Source organism: Camelus ferus, chromosome 20, assembly GCF_009834535.1.
Source record: "Camelus ferus isolate YT-003-E chromosome 20, BCGSAC_Cfer_1.0, whole genome shotgun sequence".
Classification (NCBI taxonomy): domain Eukaryota; kingdom Metazoa; phylum Chordata; class Mammalia; order Artiodactyla; family Camelidae; genus Camelus; species Camelus ferus.
The window spans coordinates 28,422,818-28,442,889 of NC_045715.1; the positions used below are offsets into that span (position 1 = coordinate 28,422,818).

The following is a 20,072-nucleotide window of genomic DNA, read 5'->3' on the forward strand; positions in this document are numbered from 1 at the left end:
GGAGCCATCATCGTCTCCTGGGGGAGAAGGGCAGGAGGTGGGCCACCATCTACCTCCTCTGGTTCCCGTCTCTCCACTTCCCCAAGACACTTCCTGGACTGTTAGTTTGCACAAGCCCATCTCCAAGGCAAACTTGTGACAAGTAATAACGACAGCTAACGTTGATGTGGTGCTGAAGGGCCAGGCACCTTATGGGGAGTATCTCCTTCAATCATGGTAACCCAAGAGATTCTCTTGCTGTTCCCACTTCATAGATGGTAAAAAGGGACAGCGAATTATAAATTACTGGAAGATCAGGTACCCAGTGGGTGGTAGAACTGGAACTTAAATTCCAGGCCCCCTGCTACATGGACCCCAGAGGAAGCCGAGGCCCGCTGGTGGCCGCCTCACTGACTCCCTGCAGACCCCCTGCCCCATTGGAGGCGAACATGCACTCATAAAGGTTCAGCATGTTTAAAACCTTGGTGGAACTGCTGGACGAGACTGATAATAATGACTCTTGGCTGTTAAATTTCCCATGACTCATCACACCCCCACCACGAAGCTGCAGCAGTAGGCCGACTTGTTAGCCCCCATTTTGCAAATGAGGCAACTGAAGCTCAGAAAGGCTCCGCGACTTGCCCGGGGATGCCTGACCTGTAAGGGCAGAGTCAGGCCCTGAGCTCAGACCTTGAAACTCCAAAGCCCGGGCACGTTTCCAGTACCAGGTGCCCCAGGAGGCGTAACCAGCTGCCTCACCCAGTGCATTTTGCATTTTGACAGGGCACAGGGCCTTCTATGAAAAAGCGAGGTGCTAATGGTGGAACTGTCAGGCATGGGGCTGGGCCAGCAGACGGGCAGGGGGCCTGAAGTGTTGGGGAGGACAGAGAGTCTTCCCTTTCGGGGAAAGGAATGTCATATATGAGGTCTTCTTGCCCTACGCAGAAAGTCCTGCCCTCCAGTCACCCGCTCCCCCATTCTACACCCCAGTGTAAGGGACAGACATGTACAATGTATATCTAAAAGGCCTTAGGGCACTGCCTGCAAGAGGGGCTCACTGAGGGAGGGGGTCCGGTTCCTTGTTTTGTCTCACTCAAAACCCAAGTGAAAATAGGATAGTTGGATTCAGAAGGGAGGGAAGGGGCTGGTGGGACCCTCTCCTTGCCCTTTAAGCATCATTGCCCTCCATGGAATGGGAAGATTCGGGCCAGCAGGAAGCTGATAGGGGAGACAGGGGTCTTCCTTAAACCTCTAAACTAGTTTTCTCAACCTCGGCGCTTTTGCCATTGTGAGCTGATCATTCTTTGCCGTGAGGGCTGTCCTGTGCAGTGCGGGATGTTTAACACGATCTCTAGCCTTACCCACTAGGCACCAGGAATATCCCCTGCCAAGCTGTGACCACCAAAACTACCTCCAGGCATTGCCAAATGTCCCCTGCTGTGGGGTGGAATACCCCTGGTTGTGAACCAGTTCTCTAAAACTCACACACATGTACGCAGACTGTGCATTTGACGGGGGAAGACTGGAGAGGAGAGGAGATGGTTAAATGAAACCAGATGTTAACTTGGAAAGTATGCAGTCGGGCCCCACCCTCCCTCCGGTGCTGGGCCCAAGGAGGGGATGGGGTGTTCTCAGCCCTTTGAGGTTAGTCACCCGGAACCTGGCTGGGCCCCTGGAAGGGGCAGGGCAAGGCTGGGGCTGCCTGCGCTTCCTCCTCCTGCTCCTCCTCCCTCTCTTCTTCCCCATGCTGTCCCTCTGCCCCAGTTACTGTGAAGGCCTTCATCCCTGGATGTGCTGGGGGTCGTGGGTCCCCCACCCAGGGTCCTGAGTGTAGCAGCAGCTGGGGCATGTCTGATGGGGGACCCCGGGCCTGGGCCAGGGCAGACAGGGAGGGGAGCCCTGCACTAACTTGTCACTGGTCATGCGGCTTCTGCAAGGTTCCTGCACGCCACTCACTAACTATGTGAACTTAGATTCCCTGAGTCTCAGCTTCCCCATTTAAAAGATGGGAGTAACATCTCAAAATGCCTCTTCGGGGCTTTTGCAAAGCTGAGTGGCTGGTGCCTGGCACATGGTAGATGCAAAGAGTGTTGCCCTTCCCTCAGTGGGGTCTCTGGTCAGAGCCCCCAACTCTCCTGAAAGCACATGCCTCGGTCCCCCCTCACACCAGCCCCTGAGCCTGAGGTGCAGGATCCAGGTGGCCAAGATGGCTGGGGAGCAGGGGATGGTGGGGAGTGGGGCCTCGGCAGTTCCCTCATCTCTGTGGCTACAGACTGAGCCCTCCAGCAGTGTCAGGAGGACAAGAACCCCACATCCTCAGAATCATGCTTAACACAAAAACACCCGAGCCAACTCTGTGGCCCAGGAAAGGAAAATTCTTCAGGGCCAGGCTTCAGCCTCAACACTGAAAATAAAGAAATTGTCACGGACTCTGTAGCCGTGATTCTCACCGCCCTTGGAAAGCATAGGCAATGCCGAGAAAAGTTCTCGGCTGTCACAGCTGCAGGGGGCGAGGGACAGGGTGCTTCTGGTATCTAGTGCGCAGAGGTCAAGGCTGATGCTAAACATCCTTCGATGCACAGGACAGCCCCACAACAAAGAATTATCCAGCCCAAGATGTCAAAGGGGCCGAGGCCGAGGAGCCCTGCTCCACCGGGCTTCATATCTGTGTTCAGAAGCGCAGTGTCTTTGTTATGTGCACACCCAGAGCCTGGTGTACAAGAGGCGCTCAGGAGTAGCTTTGCATGAATGAATGTAGCCACTAATGTCACATCCTCTGCTGTGCTCAGAGGTAATTCATAGAATAAACCTCACACTTCCCAGTGTGTCATCCCATCTGTGCAGGGGCCAAAGAGCCAGAACCAAAATCCAGCATTCAGAACCCCACAGCATCCCTGTCACACTGGGACGTGGAGCTGCCTCTCTCACCAGCGAGCCTGGGGCCTGGGGAGGGGCCGCCTTGGCTGCTCACCTGCTGCCCAGCACACCTGGCAAGGGCTTAGCAAGGTGACAGAAATGAACGGCGGACCCTGTCTCCACAGTGCTGTGGACACAGGACATATCACGGAAAACAGGGTGTGGAACCCAGCACAGGTCTGGGTTCAAATCACAGCCTGACTCCCTCTTAGCCTAAACGTGGGAATAACCTCCTTACGTCAGTTTTCTCAATTACAAATGGGGCTAATAACACCTTCCTTAAAAGGTTAATGTGAGGATCAGCACATAGTCCACTTAGAGTTTGGCGATGTGCTCAGAAATCATGGTGAAAAACGATCGTTGACTCTCACTGTCATGACCTCGTTTCCAGTGTTTGCCCCTCTGCTTGTAATCTGCAACCCAAGGCTGAGCTTGGAAGAGTCTGGAAGGGCTACTGAATGCTCGTTCACCCCTGTCTCCAGCTTGGCTGTGTGCCAGCGCTGGGTTAGGCCCCAGGGACACAGAGGTGAATAGGATGTGGTCCTGACCTCTGGGAGTCGTTTGGGCTGTTGGGACATTAACAAGAGCCCAGAAGAACCATGATTTGGGATTAAGATGAGGCCAGCACAGCACTGAGGGCACAAAATACTTCTGAGGAAGCACTCAAGGTGCCCTTGCACGAGTCTGAGTGTGAGCACCTCCTTAAAATGCACACCCTGGCCTTACCCTAGTCTGAGCCCAGGGAAGGACCACATCCCAAGAGGAGTGCCTGAAGGCACAGAGGAGGGTGAGATGGGGGCAGAGGCTGCAGCACCAGAGGCTTCCTGGAGGAGGTGTCAAGAGAGCTGCTGACTAGGAAGAATTTTGAAGTGCAGGTCTGAGGGCACAAGTATGTTGGTAGGAGCCTATGGGAGCAGAGGCTGCCCTGGAGAAAAGCCCCAGGCAGGTCTGAGTTGGGCAAAGAGTTTGTAAATTAAACGCACAGGAGCCTAGCATTATGACTTGAGAACAGGGGATTTCTTTTTTAAGATGGCAGGGGTTCAACTCCCAGTAACTCTGCTGCAAGGGGTTCCCTCCCAGTTTCTCAGGGACTGCAAGGCTCAGCAGGGACAAAATGGACCCCCCTGACAGACATAGCCTGGGGGGAGTGGGACAGAGCCACCTGACACTCAGGCATCTCACCCTTCGGGTTGTACTGTCACGGCTATGAAGACCCCCTAGTGAAAGGACAGCCAGCAGCTGGGACGCGGCATGGGGGTTCACAGGTGAGGAAGACTATTTGGTCACAGGTTGGTGGAGAAGGGCGGTGACAGAGGAGCAAATGAACATCAGTACAATGTGATAAAGGGGCATGGGGGACTCCTAGGAGGCTGGACCTCCACACCACATCAACCAAGAGTGTTTACGGGTGATGGGTGGCGGACACTCTGTAACAATGACATAGGTTCCAAAATAGAATGGGCTGGCTGGTTGGAAGGCGAGCGACCTCTTACTAGAATCCAGCTCTGTTGAACCAATATTTATTGAGTACTCACTCACTCAATGCTTTGGTCTGGAGTAAAAGAAGAAATAGGAGTTTGGAGGCTGTTATGTCAAGGGTAAGGGTGGGAGAGTACTGCTCTTAAGGAGCTCAGGGCTGAAAGGGAAAGACAGTTTTCCTGATGGGAGGGAGGGAGGGCAGGCTGGGCTGGGGGAGCAGCCTAAACAAAGGCAGTGGAGGCCTGGAAAGACCGGTATGACCAGGAGGTAACAGGCAGACCATATGGCTAGAACACAGGGACGGGGAAGCCCTGTCCTTAAAGGTTTGCCTTCCAGGTTGGGGTCCATGGCCTTTATTTTCTGGGCAGCAGAGAGCAAAAGATGCTTTGAGGACAGCCATGTGATCTGGCCCTTAATATAGAAAGATTAATTCTGTGTGAGTATGAGCCACAGGCTGAAAAGGCAAGAGATTAGGCAGGAAGATTTGGTAGAAAGCTGGAGTACCTGTAGGGGAGAGAGGATGGGGGCCTGATGGAGTGGTGGAGCGGATGATGAGGAGGACATTGATGGATGGACCAGATGTAGGGGGAAGGGGCAGTGGGGGTGTTGAGATGACCCCCAGGTCCCAGCCTCTGGGCTGGCAGGTGTCTCCAAGAAGCACACTGAGGTCTGCCGAAGTAGATGTCAAGTCAGTGGACCTTGAAGGCCTTCCCCTGTCCGGAGGTGTCTGGCTCCACGGCCAGCAGAGCTGGGCTCCAGGTAGCTCTGCGGGCTTCTGACCAGTGCCCCCTTCCCCTCCCTCCTGCCCCAGTTCCCACAGTCAAAGTCCCAGTGTCCGACGCCCCAGCAGCTCTCCCCTATCTTTCCTTCATCCCAGGACTCACAGAAACAGTCAGGACCCAGCCATGGGCCAAAGCCACCATCAGGCCAAAAGGTGAAAGCTCCACACCGTCTCCTGTCCCTGTCGTGGAAGCAGGATCGTGAGCAGACTCTGGCGGTGGCCTATGTGCCGGTGGTGGTGGACCCAAGGGGGCAGAACCCGGACAAGCTCAGGTTCAATTTCTACACCTCCCAGTACTCCAACTCCCTGAACCCCTTCTACACCTTGCAGAAGCCCACCTGTGGCTACCTGTACCGCCGGGACACTGACCATACCCGCAAGCGCCTCGACGTGCCTCCTGCCAACCTGGTCTTGTGGCGCTCGTAGGCCTGTGCCAGTCGGAAGCTCTCCATCCTGCACCCTCACCCTGACGATCTCAGGCCCCAGGGGGAGGGGCTGCTCACTCTCAGAGGAGCAGAAAGTGCTCAGGCTCCGATGGCTATGCCCTGGCCACCATCAACAATGGCAAAAGGAGGTCTTGCTTCTCAGCAACAATTAAAAGTTTGTCCTTCCTTTCTCTGGCATCTGAATGGGTGGCTGTGGAGGGGTAAACTGAGGCCTCAGGGGTGTTGGACAGCAAGGTTATGTCCAGGAGCCTGAGACTTGGAAGGACTTGATTCTCATCCCCTTCCCCCAAAAGTAACCCCAACTCCCTGTGCCCCCAGAGCCTGAGTCCCAAGCAAAACCCATAATGGCCACACCAACAGTGGTTCAGGTTTGGCAACCCCTCCAACAACAACTGACCATGACCTAGGGTTGGAGCAGACACTAGAGACTGGTAGAGTATTTCAGGGAGCAGACCTGGTCTCCAGGGGGCTTCCTCTCCAGCCCCAGTTTTGCATAAAACTGCCTCTTCTGATTTGTGGTTTGTTGGTGAGGGATGGATTTCTCACCTTAAGTGTCTCCTCTGGCCCAGCAGAGCTGACGCTAAGGTTAGTTAGGCTCCTGGACCATGGTTGACAGAGAAGGGGGATGAAGGCAGAGGGCACCTGACTCATAGCAGCGGTCTGAGTGAGTCCCTGGTCACGGCCATCCAGGGGTGGATCCAATGGTGGGCTGGCACCAGCTCAGTCTGGCCTGTGAGAGCCGACTGTTGAGCATCTCCTAACTCCACAACCAGTGACTTCACCCTGGTAGCTTGAAATTGGCCACGGTGAGAGTATTTACACCACGGAAACTGGCAAACGCCTACAAATTAGGGTTTCTTTTTTTTTTTCCCCAGAGAGCCAGTGGTTAAATATTTACCAGCACACCACTGGGTGGTTTCATTTCTAGGAATCACATCTCATTCTAGGAGAAGCAGTATATGCCTGGTGATCCTTGGCTGGAAGCAGGCCATTTAGCATCTGGACCAGTTCTGTCCTGCCTGGATGTTGGCGTTTACGTAGCCAGTGTGGGAAGGAGCTGGGTTGGTGGGGGTTGGGGAGTGGAGGGTCTCTTCATATTCAGACTTTCCCCCAACTTCCCAGTTTCCAGAGAAGCCCTTCTCTCTTCCTGAGATATACCTAGAGGCTAGGACTTCTCCAGTTCAAATCTCCAGAACAACATTCCACCAGGGTCAGAAGGGGATAGACACCTGGAGGCGTCTGTTCTGCCCACCCTGTCCTGCACCCCAGCCCTCAGGGCACCCTCTGCAACCACCTCCCTAGCCTCCGGAGTCCTGTGGCAGGAATAGGCCTTGTGTGTGTTCCAACCTCCACATCCTCCCTCTCTTTGAAAGCACTTAGGTTTCAACTTTCCGCTCACTGATAAGACACCACTCATCCATCCGCTTTCTGTGTCCAAAATTTTATTAGAACCTCTCATCTGCTGTCTTCTCTCTCTTGGTCTCTGTGGATTTGCAGCTTTAAAGTTTACTGCCATTTTAGTGGGCTTTTGAAAAGAGGCAGCGATAAATGCCAGTCTTCAGTCTACATACGACCCAAAGTTCTACCTCCAGTCAGCCATCCAGCAGACACTGGTTGAACACCTAGTGCGGGCTGGGTCCCTGGGCTGCAAAGATGAACAGGAACCATCTCTGCCCTCCCAGACCTGACAGCCTCTCGGGGTCGGGTGCGGCAGCATCTTTACTCCCCTGACTGACGCCTCCTCCTCTCTCCTGGAGAAGGCCTCCCCCTTGAGGTTCACCTTGGTAGAGCAGCCTCCATGGAAGCTTCCAGAAAACCTTTAGAGAAGCTGGCCCAGGTGCTGCGTGGGTCTGGGTCAGGGAGTCCCAGGAGGCTTTCCGGGCATGGCTTCCACCTCTGCACCCCACCCCACCTGCTCCCTCTTCCGGGCATAATTCAGCCCAGTGGATCCTCTCTGCCTGGCCTGGCATCTATCCCAGGACAGGCTCCTACAGACAGAGCAGCGGTGGTGGTGGGGGAGCCCACAGACCTCTCTCACGTGTCCACTGCATGGGCCGCCCACTCCACCTCTCTGTAGCCCTCCTGTGTATTCGCCTCTTCCTGTGGATGCCTTGTTATGGACCCCAGTCCCCTCTGACTTGGCATCTATGTCTCTGGGGGAAGGATGGAGGGACTGCCAGAGGTCACTAGAGATGGAGAGGCTGGGCTCTGGGACTGGGAAGCCGTGGGATTCTGTTTCCACCTGCGCTGGAGATGGGGCTACAGCCCCACGACCGATGGGAGCCAGCTCGCTGTCAGTGGGACTGTTCAGGCAGAAGGGCCACAGGGGAAGGCACTGGATTGAGGGGCTTAGAGGGTCCTCTGGCTCCATCCAGGCTTTCCCCAGAGATGTCAAGACTCAGGCTAAAAGCAAGGTGATGCGGTGGAAAAACGTTGGTACCATCCCTTAAAATTCTTGTGAACCTCAGAATGTGATTTTTCTGCCCATAGAAATAATGACGTCCGCTCCCCAGGGCTGTTGCGAGCCTATTCACCAAGCTTAACATGGGGCCTTGAACACCGTGGATGTTTGATGATAACTCCATCCTACTTTAGGTTTCTTTAATCCTTTCTTTAATCATGCACACATTAATTCAGTCAGTAATATTTTATTGCACTCAAGCCCCTGTCAGTCTCAGGGGCAGTTACTCTCAGAAGGGTAATTGCAGTGGCGGGAGGGTATAGCTCAAGTAGCAGAATGCATGCTTAGCATGCACAAGGTCCTGGGTTCAATCACCAGTACCTCCTCCAAAAAATAAATAAATAACTAAACCTAATTACCACTCTCCCCAAATAAATAAATAAATAAATGTTTTAAAAAGTTAAAAATAAAAGGTAATTGAGGAGAGTTTAATGAGAGGACTGTTCACAGAGAAGCGGGCATATTTAAGGGGCTTGAGGGTGTGCCCAGAGGGTAGAAGGCAGGAGCTTTGTCACAGGAGGCTAGAGAGGGCTCTGGCAGGAGCTGCAGCTGAGGGTCGAAGAAGGCAACCAGGGCCCAGGGCCCATCGTTGACCCAGCCAGGGAGGGAGGGGGACAAACACCCAGCCTCTCTCTCTTCCCTCCTTCCAGTCTCCTTCAGTGCTTCTCAATGGATGAACCCAACTGAAGCCAGAGGGCCAGGGTGCCCAGGTGATCCAGTCCACAGAGGTCAGCCTCCTGGGGCTCAGAGCAGACAGAGGAAGATGGAGAATGAGTGGGGAAGGGGCAAACAGAATAACCAGCACACGACCGTGGAATCGTGGTACTAGGGGTTGGGATGCTGCAAGAGAGAGATAGACAGTGGCCTCTACAGGGGAGCTGCTGGGCTCCTGAGGGTAGGCTGGCATCAAACAGCTGCTTATAATTTCAGAAATAAATGAGTGTTTTATGTCTATGTTATTATAGAAGTGTGACCGTCATAGACCATAAGGTGACCTCCAATGATTCCCACCTCCTGTTGCTCGCGTCTCTGTGTTAGCCTCTCGCGCTGAGTGTGGCAGAGACCTGAAGCTTACTACCCCACCGAATATGGCAAAGGTGATGGGTGTGACTCCCTGATTTAGGCTGCATTGTATAGGATTCCATTTTAGCAGATGGGAGAGAGAGTCTCCCCATTGGTTTGACAAAATAAGCAGCCGTGTTGAGGAGCCCATGTAACAAGGAACTGTAGGCAGCTTCTAGAAACTTGAGGCAGCCTCTGGGACCTGAGAGTGCCCTCCAGATGATATCTAGCAAAAAGCCAGGGCTGTCGGTCCTATAGCCACATGGAATGAATTCTGCCAATGACGTGAATGAGGTGCAGGTGGATCCCTCCCCAGTCAAGCCTTCAGATGAGAACACAACCCAGATGACACCTTGATTACAGCCTTGTGAGACCCTGGCCAGAGGACCCAGTAAAGCCGTGCTTGGTGGACTCCTGGTTCTCAGAAGCTGTGAGATAATAAATATACACAGTGTTAAGCTGCTGACTCTGTGGTACTTTGTTATATAATATAAAAAGCTAATATAACTCATAAGCCAGATGTCAGCATGCTGAGGCTGGAAGGGTGAATTCTGTAGAGATTCAGAAGGCTTCACAGAGGAGGGGGATTTTGTACTAACATGTGAAGAGTGAGGAGGATGTAAGTAGGGAAAGATGAGTAGCCACCTTCTCCACTACCCCTTCATTTCAAACCGTGGGCCTGAGGGAGCTCTGCAAGGACATGGATTCCAGCCTGGGCCCCAAGCAAGTTCAGTGGAGGAGCCCACCCTGCCCCCCTGACAAAAAAAAATGCTCTGGAGAACTTGATCAAAGCAGGCAGACCCCAGTCTCTCCCCACCCCAACCCTGCAATGTATCTTAAATTGATCCCCTAAGGTGAAAGAGAGGTGAAACACTCCCATTTCTTTTTTTCAAAAATAACTATCTGCTGGTTATGTAAATAATGTATGTTTATTATGAATCGTTTTTTAAAATACAGATTTTTTTTTAAAGCAAAGATCTAAAAAATCACTGGTGATCCCATGACTCAGAGATGAGCCTGTTAACATTTTCGTTGTTTCCTTCTGGTCACAGGTACCAAATACACAAGTGACAGGGACAACAGTGTTAATGTCATCCTCGTCTCAGTCTTTCTCTGGTCTTCTAAGAAGCATCCTTAGCTCTGGGCCCTTTGAATGAACTTTCTCAGGATAATGGGCAAAAAGAGTTGCAAGAAGACCAACCAGTAGTTTCTGTGATGGAAAGGAAGAAAAGTGCTCTCAGGGGAAGGCCAGATCTGGCCCAGAGCACACATCTCCCCACCCCAGCCCCACCCCTGGTTATATGTGGCAGATGCCACAAAAGGAATGGTCAGAGAAGCAGCCCACCCAGTCTCCTCTAGTTCTCAGGACCTCTTTGTCTCATTCCATCTGGAGCTGAGATCCCTCCCTAGGTATAGCAGCGTTCTGCTTCCGGTGGTTCCCATGTGCCCTGAGCTGCTGAAAGGAGTTGTCCTCCTGTGGAAGGGATGCTGGGGCTGAGCAGTGTCTAGTGAGACAGACCCCATCACTCTGGGCTCCTCCATCTGCAAAGCTAGGAGGCACAGCCTGTGGATACAGAGAACTTGGCCCTGGTGGCTGGAAGGCGGTGACTGCCCTTCCTCGACAGAGCTGGACCATCTCTCCAAGCTGACCTTCTCCAGGTCCTGGTCCTCTCTCTGTTCAGCTCTCAGGATACCCTCCTAGATGGGTAGCCTGACACTTTTCTCACAAAATTGCATAAGAATCACCAACTTACTGAGGCCTCTATCCTCAAACTGTATCTGAGGGTTCAAGTTTGCTTTTTTTTTAAGTAAATAGGGGTTTATTTTTCAAACATAACCAGGACTGTGGGTTGAGGCATTGGTTATTGCCATGGGTTGAGCAGTTCAACAATGATGGCTGCCATCTCTGGTATTCTCGGCCCTTTCCTCTGCTTGAAACCTCATGGTCACAAGATGGCTGCTACATTCCAGGCATTGCATCCACATTCAAGGGCAAAAGTAGGAAAGGGCAGCACCAGTTGCATCTTTTATCACTTTTATCAAGAAAGCAAAGCTTCCCCAGAAAATCACACAGAACTTCACTTACATTTCTTTGTCCAGAACCATGTCATGTGGCCACCACAAGCTGCAAGAGAGGCTAGGAAAACAATTTTCTTGCTTTTCTAGCCTCTCTTTCATAGAGGCAGACAAGGGGGCAGAGAGCTGGGAATGGAGTTGGATCTAATAAGGTGTTAATGAAGGCTTCTGCCATCTCTACAGCCTGACCGCAGCTGGAGAGTTCCCTGTGTGAGACAGGTCGATGTCTGTCCCCACACAGGTCTTCTAACAGTCCAGGGCCTGCAGTGAGTGGGGCTAAAGGGACAAGAGGCTCTAACCTAGGGACATTGCTGTGCCCAAGATGTAATATAACAGCACCTGGTTCTAAAGTCAACAGCATGCCAGACCTGCAGATGTAATGGATACAAAAGAATGAAATAACTAATGTGGGACTCTTCCTCGATATCAGCGCCTGCTCTAGATGCTTTTCATAGATTAGTATCAATTCAGTTAACCCTCTTAACAGCCCTGTGAGGTGGGCGCCATTATCTCCATTTTAAGGATGAGAAAACTGAGGCCCAGAGATATTAAGGTACTTGCTTAAGGTCACCCAGCCAGGTAGTGTGAGTAAGAAATAAACTTGTGTTGCTTTAGGCCACAGAGATTTTTGAGTGGCTAGTTACTATGCATAACCTGGCCAACTGTGAGGTGCGTATGTATGTACTCTGCTATCTAATATACAGATTGTATAACATACTTATACAAGTGAATTTATATGTGATGATATATTTATATTATATAATTTATATAAATAGGAGTATATTTATATACATACATGTATATTAAAAAATCTTCCAGAGTATTCACTCTCAAGAAAAAGTACTTCACGGCCTGGAGTAAAGAACCCTGTCCTTGCAGGCTTGCAGTCTGGTGGGGCCCAGGCAGTTGGGGTTCCTGAGGGGAGCTCGGCCAGCCTAGTTTTGCTAGAAAGACTCATAACATTTTGTGCAGTATTTAAAATTGCACAGCCTTTGTATCAGTCAGGATAGGGTAGATTAGCTGTGGTAGCAAGCCACCCCAAAAGGCAGTCCTTTTGTCAAATATAAGAGACACTTTTGTGCAAAAGCCTCAGAGTACAACTTGGGTAAGTATCCAAGGGCCAGCTGGGGAAAGCAGAAATGTGTGTGGTGGTTCCCTCTGGCTGTGGTAGGGGACCAGGCAAGGTCTGCAGAGTGGAGGAGGGAGGGAAACGGGGAAGGGGCAGGACAGTGAGAGTGCTGGCTCTGGGCTTAAGTATGCAGCTTAAATGCACTTAAATGTTGGCTCTGTAAATGAGCCAACTTTAAAGTCTATGGTCAGAGAGCATCCAACGAGGGGTCAGAGAAAGCTGTTCCTGCCTAGATGGGTCCCTAGGCTTAGCCTGGGAGCTTTCCAGGACCAGCAGGTAGCAGCACACCCATGCACCTGCGTGCCTGCTCTCACTCACACACACCCCAGGCCCCTGGGCACACACTCAGTGTCTCCTATCACCCCTGCGCTGGAGTGATGGTGTCAGGTTTAGAGCCAGATGGAGGGTGGAATTCAGGCCTCTTAGGATGGGAATGATGTAACCTCCAGGAATATGAGAATGTGGCCAGAACAGAGCTAGTTAGTGTGTGTGTGTGTGTGTGTGTGTGTGTGTGTGTGTGTGTGGCTATGTGTATTTGTGCAGTTTTATGGAGGAGGGGGTTCCCTCTATCTGCTCAGGACTTGTCTTGGAAGCCCACAAACTCTGCATCACCCAGATGCTCTCATATGTTAGCTATCCTTGGTGTGATTGGAAACCCTCAGTTGTGACAGTCAAGTGCAGTGCACAGCCTGGATAACTGTACACCGCAGCCCTATCAAGAAGCCACAGTCAGCCCAGCTCTGGAAGAGAAACCAGCTCTATCTCATCAGTACCTCAATTCCACATCTGAGAGCAGGAACCAGAAATGCTGAGACCCTTCAAAACAGGAGGAGAAGGGAGTGGAGGTGACAGGATCAGAACAGCTGCTGGCTGGCCACCCACTCTGTCCCAGTAAGAAGGGATAAGGAGATTGCAAACTGGGTAAGAAAATCCTCTCACCTACATCTCAAGGCTGTAATCCGGGGCCTTGGCTCCTATAAGCTTTGTTCTATTTTCACTCCTCTTCCCAAGGGGCGGTCTCCATTGGCTGCAAGGATTTAGTGGGGACTTTTAACACAAGTTCTCTGGCAGCCCCTAGATTTGGGTGTAGGCTAGTGCAGCCCCCATTACCTTCTCCCTTCTGCTCACCTCCTCCTGACATTTCCCTGTACTTTTTGATTCATCAGGCCCTTCCTTGCTCAGATCTGCAGGACTCAGGCCCGTGAGCGAGGCGGGCCCAGTGTTAGAAAGCCCGGCTGCCTGGTACAGGAAAAGAGCCCATCCATCTTGGGCATTGGCCTCCCGCCGGCCTCAGCAATGGGGAACATTATGGACGGTAAGTCGGTGGAGGAGCTGAGCAGCACCGAGTGCCACCAGTGGTACAAGAAGTTCATGACTGAGTGCCCCTCCGGCCAGCTCACCCTCTACGAGTTCCGTCAGTTCTTCGGCCTCAAGAACCTGAGCCCGTGGGCCACCCAGTACGTGGAGCAGATGTTTGAGACCTTTGACTTCAACAAAGTGAGCAGGGGTCTGGGTGGGGGGCACTGGAGGGACGCCCCTGGCCAGCAAGGGGGTGGGGAGGAGCAGGTGTCAGCTGGAGGAGTGACTTCCGTTTATTTGGGTCTTTATTTATCTGGGAGGTTGTGTGTCCACATCAGGGATTCCACATTTCTCATGTTCATTAAGCACCTACTGTGAGCCAGGCACTGGGGGTTCAGAGATGAATCAGCCCTCGTCCCTCCCTCTCCAGGGGAAGACAGAAGCCCCGATCAGTGTACTCGGAGGCTGAACCTAGCAACTTCCTCTGCCTCTTCCACACCCACTCTGTTTGCTCTAGAACAAGTGTGAACACTTGCAAGACAGTCGTCAAGCACCTTCTAAGTGCTTGGCGCTGTGCGTGATGCTTTTGCACAGGCCTTTAGATGCTCCTGGGATGCAAGAGGAAGATGCGGGGAAAGCAGAGAGCAGAGTGATGAGCTTCAGCCCGGCTGGTCTGGGATGGGCAAGCCCACGTTGCTTGGGTCACCCGTGATGGTCTGTGGACACTAGAACTGGGGACAGTCAGGGTTGCCTGGTCACCAGGGAACACAGACTACTCCAACTCCAAAATACCCAGTGACACCTGTTCATCCTAAGAGGGACTGAAGGTCTGCACGGTGGTCACATTATATGTCTTCTCAAAGAATCACCTGGACACATTGGGTGAGGACTTCCTGAGAAGGGGGCACCAAAAGAGGGTTTGGGCCACCCATTAAGCCCGTTTCCTCCCCACTACTGCCCCAGCTTATTCACCCAAATCTGACATGGATGTTGGGAGCATTAGTTAATCTGTTCCATTTATTTGGAAGAATTCAGTCAGAATGTGGTGGTAAAAGAGCCCAAATCCACAAACCCAGTTCCCCACCCCTGCTGGTCCCCACCCTGGCTGGTGCTCCCACGAAGGTGAGGACATGATGCTGCCACGTGTCCACTGCAGGCGAGGGAGAGGCTGCCCAGAGCTTTCCTGGCTCCCCTCACTGCCCAGAGGGTCCCAATACCATCGTAGGTGATGCTTCTAGGGAAAGCTGGGGCTCAGAGGCTATTTAAAACTCACTAATATTAGGATCAAGGGACCAAAGCAGATTATGGGCTTTGAGTCCTAGCCTCAAGGGCAGCATCGTCGTGCCCGAGGGCTTTCTTGTAACGGGCACCAGGGGCAGAATACTGGAGCCCGAGGTTTGAAGGCCAGGAGGGATGGTATCATCATGCCGGACCCCAAAAATGCTCCAGAGGAAGTGATCTTCCCTGAAAAGGAGGGGGCAGAGTCGATGGTTGAGTCTCAACACCTTACATCCAAGTGCATTGAAATAACTGGGCTTGTCACCTGCTAAGGAAACCCTTTGGGTCAAGACATGTCTCCAAAGGAACCCCTAAAACCACACTTATGACACCATGTAGGGGAAACCCATCAACCCTGAGTCATTCATATGCCATCTCTTCAGTTTTTGACACATGCAAGCACCACCTGTACTGTCCCAAATCTGACCTCCTCAATTACACACACACCCCCGTCTTAGGGCCTGGGACTCTTCCTCCAGAATTCTGCTTGGCTCACAAGTCTCTGCTACAAGTCTCTGATCAACTGTCTCCTTCCCACTGCCATCTGCCCTGATCTTCTGGGTTCAGTCCTATCTAACTGGAACTAGCCCCGACCCTGGCATTTCTTAGTCATCCCCTTTTCCCACCCCGAGCACGTCTCATCTTCTAATACATGACAGTGAATAACATTTAGCCACTGTGTTTACTGTCTGTCTCTCCTGCTGGAATGTGAGCTCCACGAGGGCATGGACTTTTGCCAGTCCATTGCTGTATCCTTTGCACCTAGAGTAGTGCCTGGAACACAGCAGGTGCTTAATAAATATTTTTATATGAGTAAATGACTATATGAGAAATTATGAGTTTTATGGAACAGTTATGTATTACATACTATACATTAATTTAAATACATAATTGCTAAACTGAAGGGCATCTTTGTGACATCTGAAGTGCCTTGTCCACACCAATAGCATAAATCACATAGGGCAACATTCCTCCTGCCCATTGTCACGTGCATAAAGCAGTTCAGCAGACTGGCTACGAGATGGGACACAAGAATAGGAAGTTTAGATACAGAGAGGAGTTAAACAGGGGAGTGCAGACAATGGCCCATTGGCCTACTTTTGTAAATGAAGTCTAATTAGAACACAACACACCATTCTTGTCAAAACGGAAATATTTGCTATTTGGCCCTTTATAGATAAAGTTTGCCAGCCCTGAGGTAGAAGAGAGTTGTCTCCTAGGGTACTGTGCTGGGTGGGCAGGGTTGAAGGGTACAGCTGTAAGCAGGGAGTGTGACCTGGAGGACCAGTTTGGAGGGGAGGTGGGCAGAGGCAGACCTGTGCTCCCTGCTTCCTGACCCCATTGTAGGGCTGGCAGGGCCAGGCAGAGGGTCAGCTGCTGAACTTTTGGAGGGCCCTGGGGAAATATCCCACAGGAATGTCTTGAACCACCTTCCCCCATGGCCAGTCCCTCCAAGACTCAATGAGGGCTTTGCTGCCTCCAGGAAGCCCCCATGCTGTCCTTGCCTGGGGCTTCCATATTCTGTGATTCCATAATGTCCTGACCAGATGTGTTGTCTCTGAATGATGTCATAGCGATCTCTTAATAATAATAATAGAAATGGTAGTAATAACAACAGCTAACATTTACTGAGTGCCTACCACGTGCCGGGCAGAGTTGAGTGCCTTATGTACATGAACTCTTTTAAGCCAAAGACAATCCCATGGAGGTGGGTACTGTTATAACTATTACAGATCAGGAATTTGAGGGCCAGAGACAAATTGAATCCTTTGTCCCAGATCCCACATCTTTGAGAGGGTGGAGCCAGGATTCAAACCTGCATCCTTAGCACTGCGCTCTGGTAAGGACAGCGTTCTGTGTTACTGAGTTCTGAATCCTCAGTCAATCACAGCACGCAGTAGCGTTCGCTGAGGCTCGAAGAATAAAGTGAAGGGTGAGAAAGGGGCTATGTGCCTCCCTATCTACCTTTAGCCCCTACCCGGGCTCCTTAGAGCTCATCCAAACCACGTCCCCATCCCTGCGGGGGTCGGTGTCTCTCCTCCCACTTACACACATCTTGCACTCCATCCCAGACAGAAAGGGCTCAAGTTTGAGGATCACAGGGAAGCAGCCGGTGACTGCCAGAATCAAAGTATCTGTGAAGAGACAGCACCAGCCATTCACATCCCAGTGGGGCTTGGCTTATCAGATTTGATCAGCAACCTCTGGGGCAGGCAGGGTGGGCTATGCGGGGTGTCCTGGAGGATGAAAGGGAATGGGCGCCAAGGGGCAGGGGCGCGGGTCGGGGTCTCTGCTCAGCATCTGGGGCCTTGGAGGCGGGGCTCTGAGGGCGGGACCGGGGGCGGGTCCCGGGCACGAGTGGGCTCAGGCAGCCACGCCCCTCGCCCAGGACGGCTACATCGACTTCATGGAGTACGTGGCGGCGCTCAGCCTGGTCCTCAAGGGGAAGGTGGAACAAAAGCTGCGCTGGTACTTCAAGCTCTACGACGTGGATGGCAACGGATGCATCGACCGAGACGAGCTGCTCACCATCATCCGGGTAACTCCAGGTGCAGAGGGCCGGGCAGGTGCGGGCCGGGGCTGAGAGCCCCGGGCTGGGGTTTCAGCCGCCAGAACGTGCTTGGGAAGGGGCAGGACTGGGATTGAGGGTCCCTGTGGCGGCTGAGGCCCTTACCAGCTGAGTGACCTGGAACATGTTTCCTCCCTTTCCTGGACCTCAGTTTCCTCTTCTGTACCAAGAGTCCGTGGAAGCGCAGTGCCAGCTCTACCTGAGGCCTCGAGCGCCTTGACCTCTGCTCCCCACGGGTGTTGGGAGCCTGACGAGCACTCTCTGTCCCACTCCCACCGCTGAGATGAATTAGGATGGGTGCTCTCACTTCTTCCCCTTCTTCCCTCCCAGGCCATCCGAGCTATTAACCCTTGCAGCGACTCGACCATGACTGCAGAGGAGTTCACCGATACAGTGTTCTCCAAGATCGATGTCAACGGGGATGGTGAGGCCTCAGTGGGGGTCCCCAGGGATGTCGCCAGGGGAGAGGGGCAAGAGGGGAGAGGGCAGCACAGAGGGGCATCTGCTGGCCACCTCCTCCACTTGCCTCCGGCCCAGCCACAGAGCTGGCTTTTGGGGCTCCCTGAACCAGACTTTGGTCTCTGGCTTCTTGGCCTCCTCTGCTCACAGCCACTTCCCCCAGCCTTGGCTCTGGCCCCCTTGCAAGGCTGCAGTTCTGGGCGTCCGACAGCAGATGTGAACACCTCCTGCCCATGATTCCCTTTCTCTCTACCCCAGGGGAACTCTCCTTGGAGGAGTTCATGGAGGGCGTCCAGAAGGACCAGATGCTGCTGGATACACTGACCCGAAGCCTGGACCTTACCGGCATTGTGCGCAGGCTCCAGAATGGAGAGCAGGATGAGGAGGGGGCTGGCAGTGGGGAAGCGGAGGCAGCGCAGGCAGCTGGCTGAGTGAGCCCACCGCGCAGCTGCTTCTGGACTGGGAATGTGTATGTGGTGGTGCCTGGTGTCTCACTGTTGTTTTAATACTAGATAGAGTCTACTGAACTTAAAGGCTCAGCTCACCTCTTCTGGGCGCATGGTGGCAGCAGAGGGGCAGGGGTGGGGGTCCAGAGCAGGGCACATTGAAGGCACCCTCTGTGTGACTGGCCTGGAGGTGACCGCTCCCTGCTGGGCCCAGTCCTCAGCATCTGTCAGGCTCCTCCCCAGCCCCTTCTGGCACTTCCCCCAGCTTTTACCAGCTCTCCCAGTTAGTCTCTCCTGTTCCACTCTTCCAGACTCGGAAGCTCTGAGGCAGAGAGAGGAGGGCTTCCCCGGGACTCATGGAATCCCACAGGCATGGTGGTTGCAGCCTCCATCTGGGCGCTGTATCACACGCTCATCCTGCCCCCAGGATCCCAGAGCCTACTTATGTGGTCTGTGTTGATTCATTCCTCCCCTCAACAAGCATTTATTGAACACCTACTCCAAATTAATGCTAGATATTAGATGTGCAAAGAGAACAGTTCCCTTGCTCAAGGAACTCACAGGCTAAGCGTCATTATAATAAAATACACTAAGAGAAGGTATGATGCTATAGAAAGTCCTCCTTTATCCAGAGGAAATCCATATTACTTCAGAAGTGACAGCACAACACTCTCATTCTTCCCCCACTGGCCCCTCCATGGCATGTGGTGCCATGTGGTTCTCCGTGGGATTTTGACTCATTGCTTATGGCAAGTGTCCTGACCATCCCTGGTCTAACCTAAATCCCTCTTGCTGCAGTGACACCTGACACCGGTTGGGAAGTGGAGCAGTCTGTTTCAGGTGGGCCCTAGCCCCATTCTTGGCACACCCCGACTTTAGCAACACCTGGGGAGAGACATAGGCTGGAGCAGTTGTGATCAACTTTTCAAAGATGCTCTTTCTTCTGAATTGTGAGACTTCACGTCAGCTGGGTGCGGGGGAAGTGCAGGGAATAAATAAAAATACAGGGGTGGGAGGGAGCAAACAAGGGGAAAGGGGATGAAGCCTCACCTTGCAGAGAGCCCCTCGGGGGGAGGAGAGGGTGCGGTTCGTTCACACCCATCTCGTCCATCCCATGGGCCACCCCAGACTGGGAAGTCAGCCAGGGCCTGAGCACAGACATGGAGGGAAGGTGGAAAAGGGACAGTCTGGAAAGAAAGGGGGTTGACATTTCTGCTGCTTCGCTTGGTGGCAGCCACTTGGGAGATCCTGGAGGTCAGAGCTGGGGGGTATTTGAACAGAAACAGGACATTTCCCCAACCGCGTTTACATACCACCTTCATGATTTGGGGGCATATCTGTGTTCAACTGGATTACTATGATTCTTTAACCAACTGCTTTTTACTTTACATTTATTTCTTTTGTTGGAGGAGGTAATTAGTTTTGTTTATTTGCTTACTTATTTAATTGAGGTACTGGGGACTGAATCTAGGGCCTTATGCATGCCAGGATGCGCTCTACCACTGAGCTCTACTCTCTGCTACATTTATTTCTAAAGGAAGCTTTATATACATGGATATCATTCCCATGAAATTACAGGCTCAACAAGTTAGTTTTATTCTTCACATATTAACACAAACACATATCTATTCACATGAGTTCCTTTTCTGAGTTCTTCAGCACCCGCTGTAACCAGAGCGACTGCTTTTTAAT

The 20,072-nt window shown here is 52.4% G+C and overlaps 2 protein-coding genes across 11 annotated transcripts in view; both read left to right on the plus strand.

Moving 5' to 3' along the window:
• The window catches only part of LOC102503789 (uncharacterized protein 114841037), a 72,310-nt gene extending 62,277 nt beyond the window's left edge, over positions 1-10,033 (plus strand). For 7 of the 8 annotated variants that reach the window (XM_032463075.1, XM_032463077.1, XM_032463076.1 and 4 more), the window contains one exon: positions 5,252-5,771. In XM_032463075.1, coding sequence (XP_032318966.1) covers positions 5,252-5,581 — 330 coding nt within the window. In that variant the 3' untranslated portion in view covers positions 5,582-5,771. Of the gene's footprint in view, positions 1-5,251; positions 5,772-8,712 lie in introns of those variants that run through there. The other variant, XR_004313593.1, reaches the window with a different exon arrangement.
• The window catches only part of GUCA1A (guanylate cyclase activator 1A), a 76,817-nt gene extending 57,932 nt beyond the window's left edge, over positions 1-18,885 (plus strand). For 2 of the 3 annotated variants that reach the window (XM_032463074.1, XM_032463072.1), the window contains 4 exons: positions 13,496-13,826; positions 17,296-17,445; positions 17,806-17,899; positions 18,193-18,885. In XM_032463074.1, the coding sequence (XP_032318965.1) occupies positions 13,626-13,826; positions 17,296-17,445; positions 17,806-17,899; positions 18,193-18,365 (618 nt within the window). In that variant the 5' untranslated portion in view covers positions 13,496-13,625 and the 3' untranslated portion in view covers positions 18,366-18,885. Of the gene's footprint in view, positions 1-12,858; positions 13,251-13,495; positions 13,827-17,295; positions 17,446-17,805; positions 17,900-18,192 lie in introns of those variants that run through there. The other variant, XM_032463073.1, reaches the window with a different exon arrangement.
• The last annotated feature ends 1,187 nt before the right edge of the window (positions 18,886-20,072 follow it).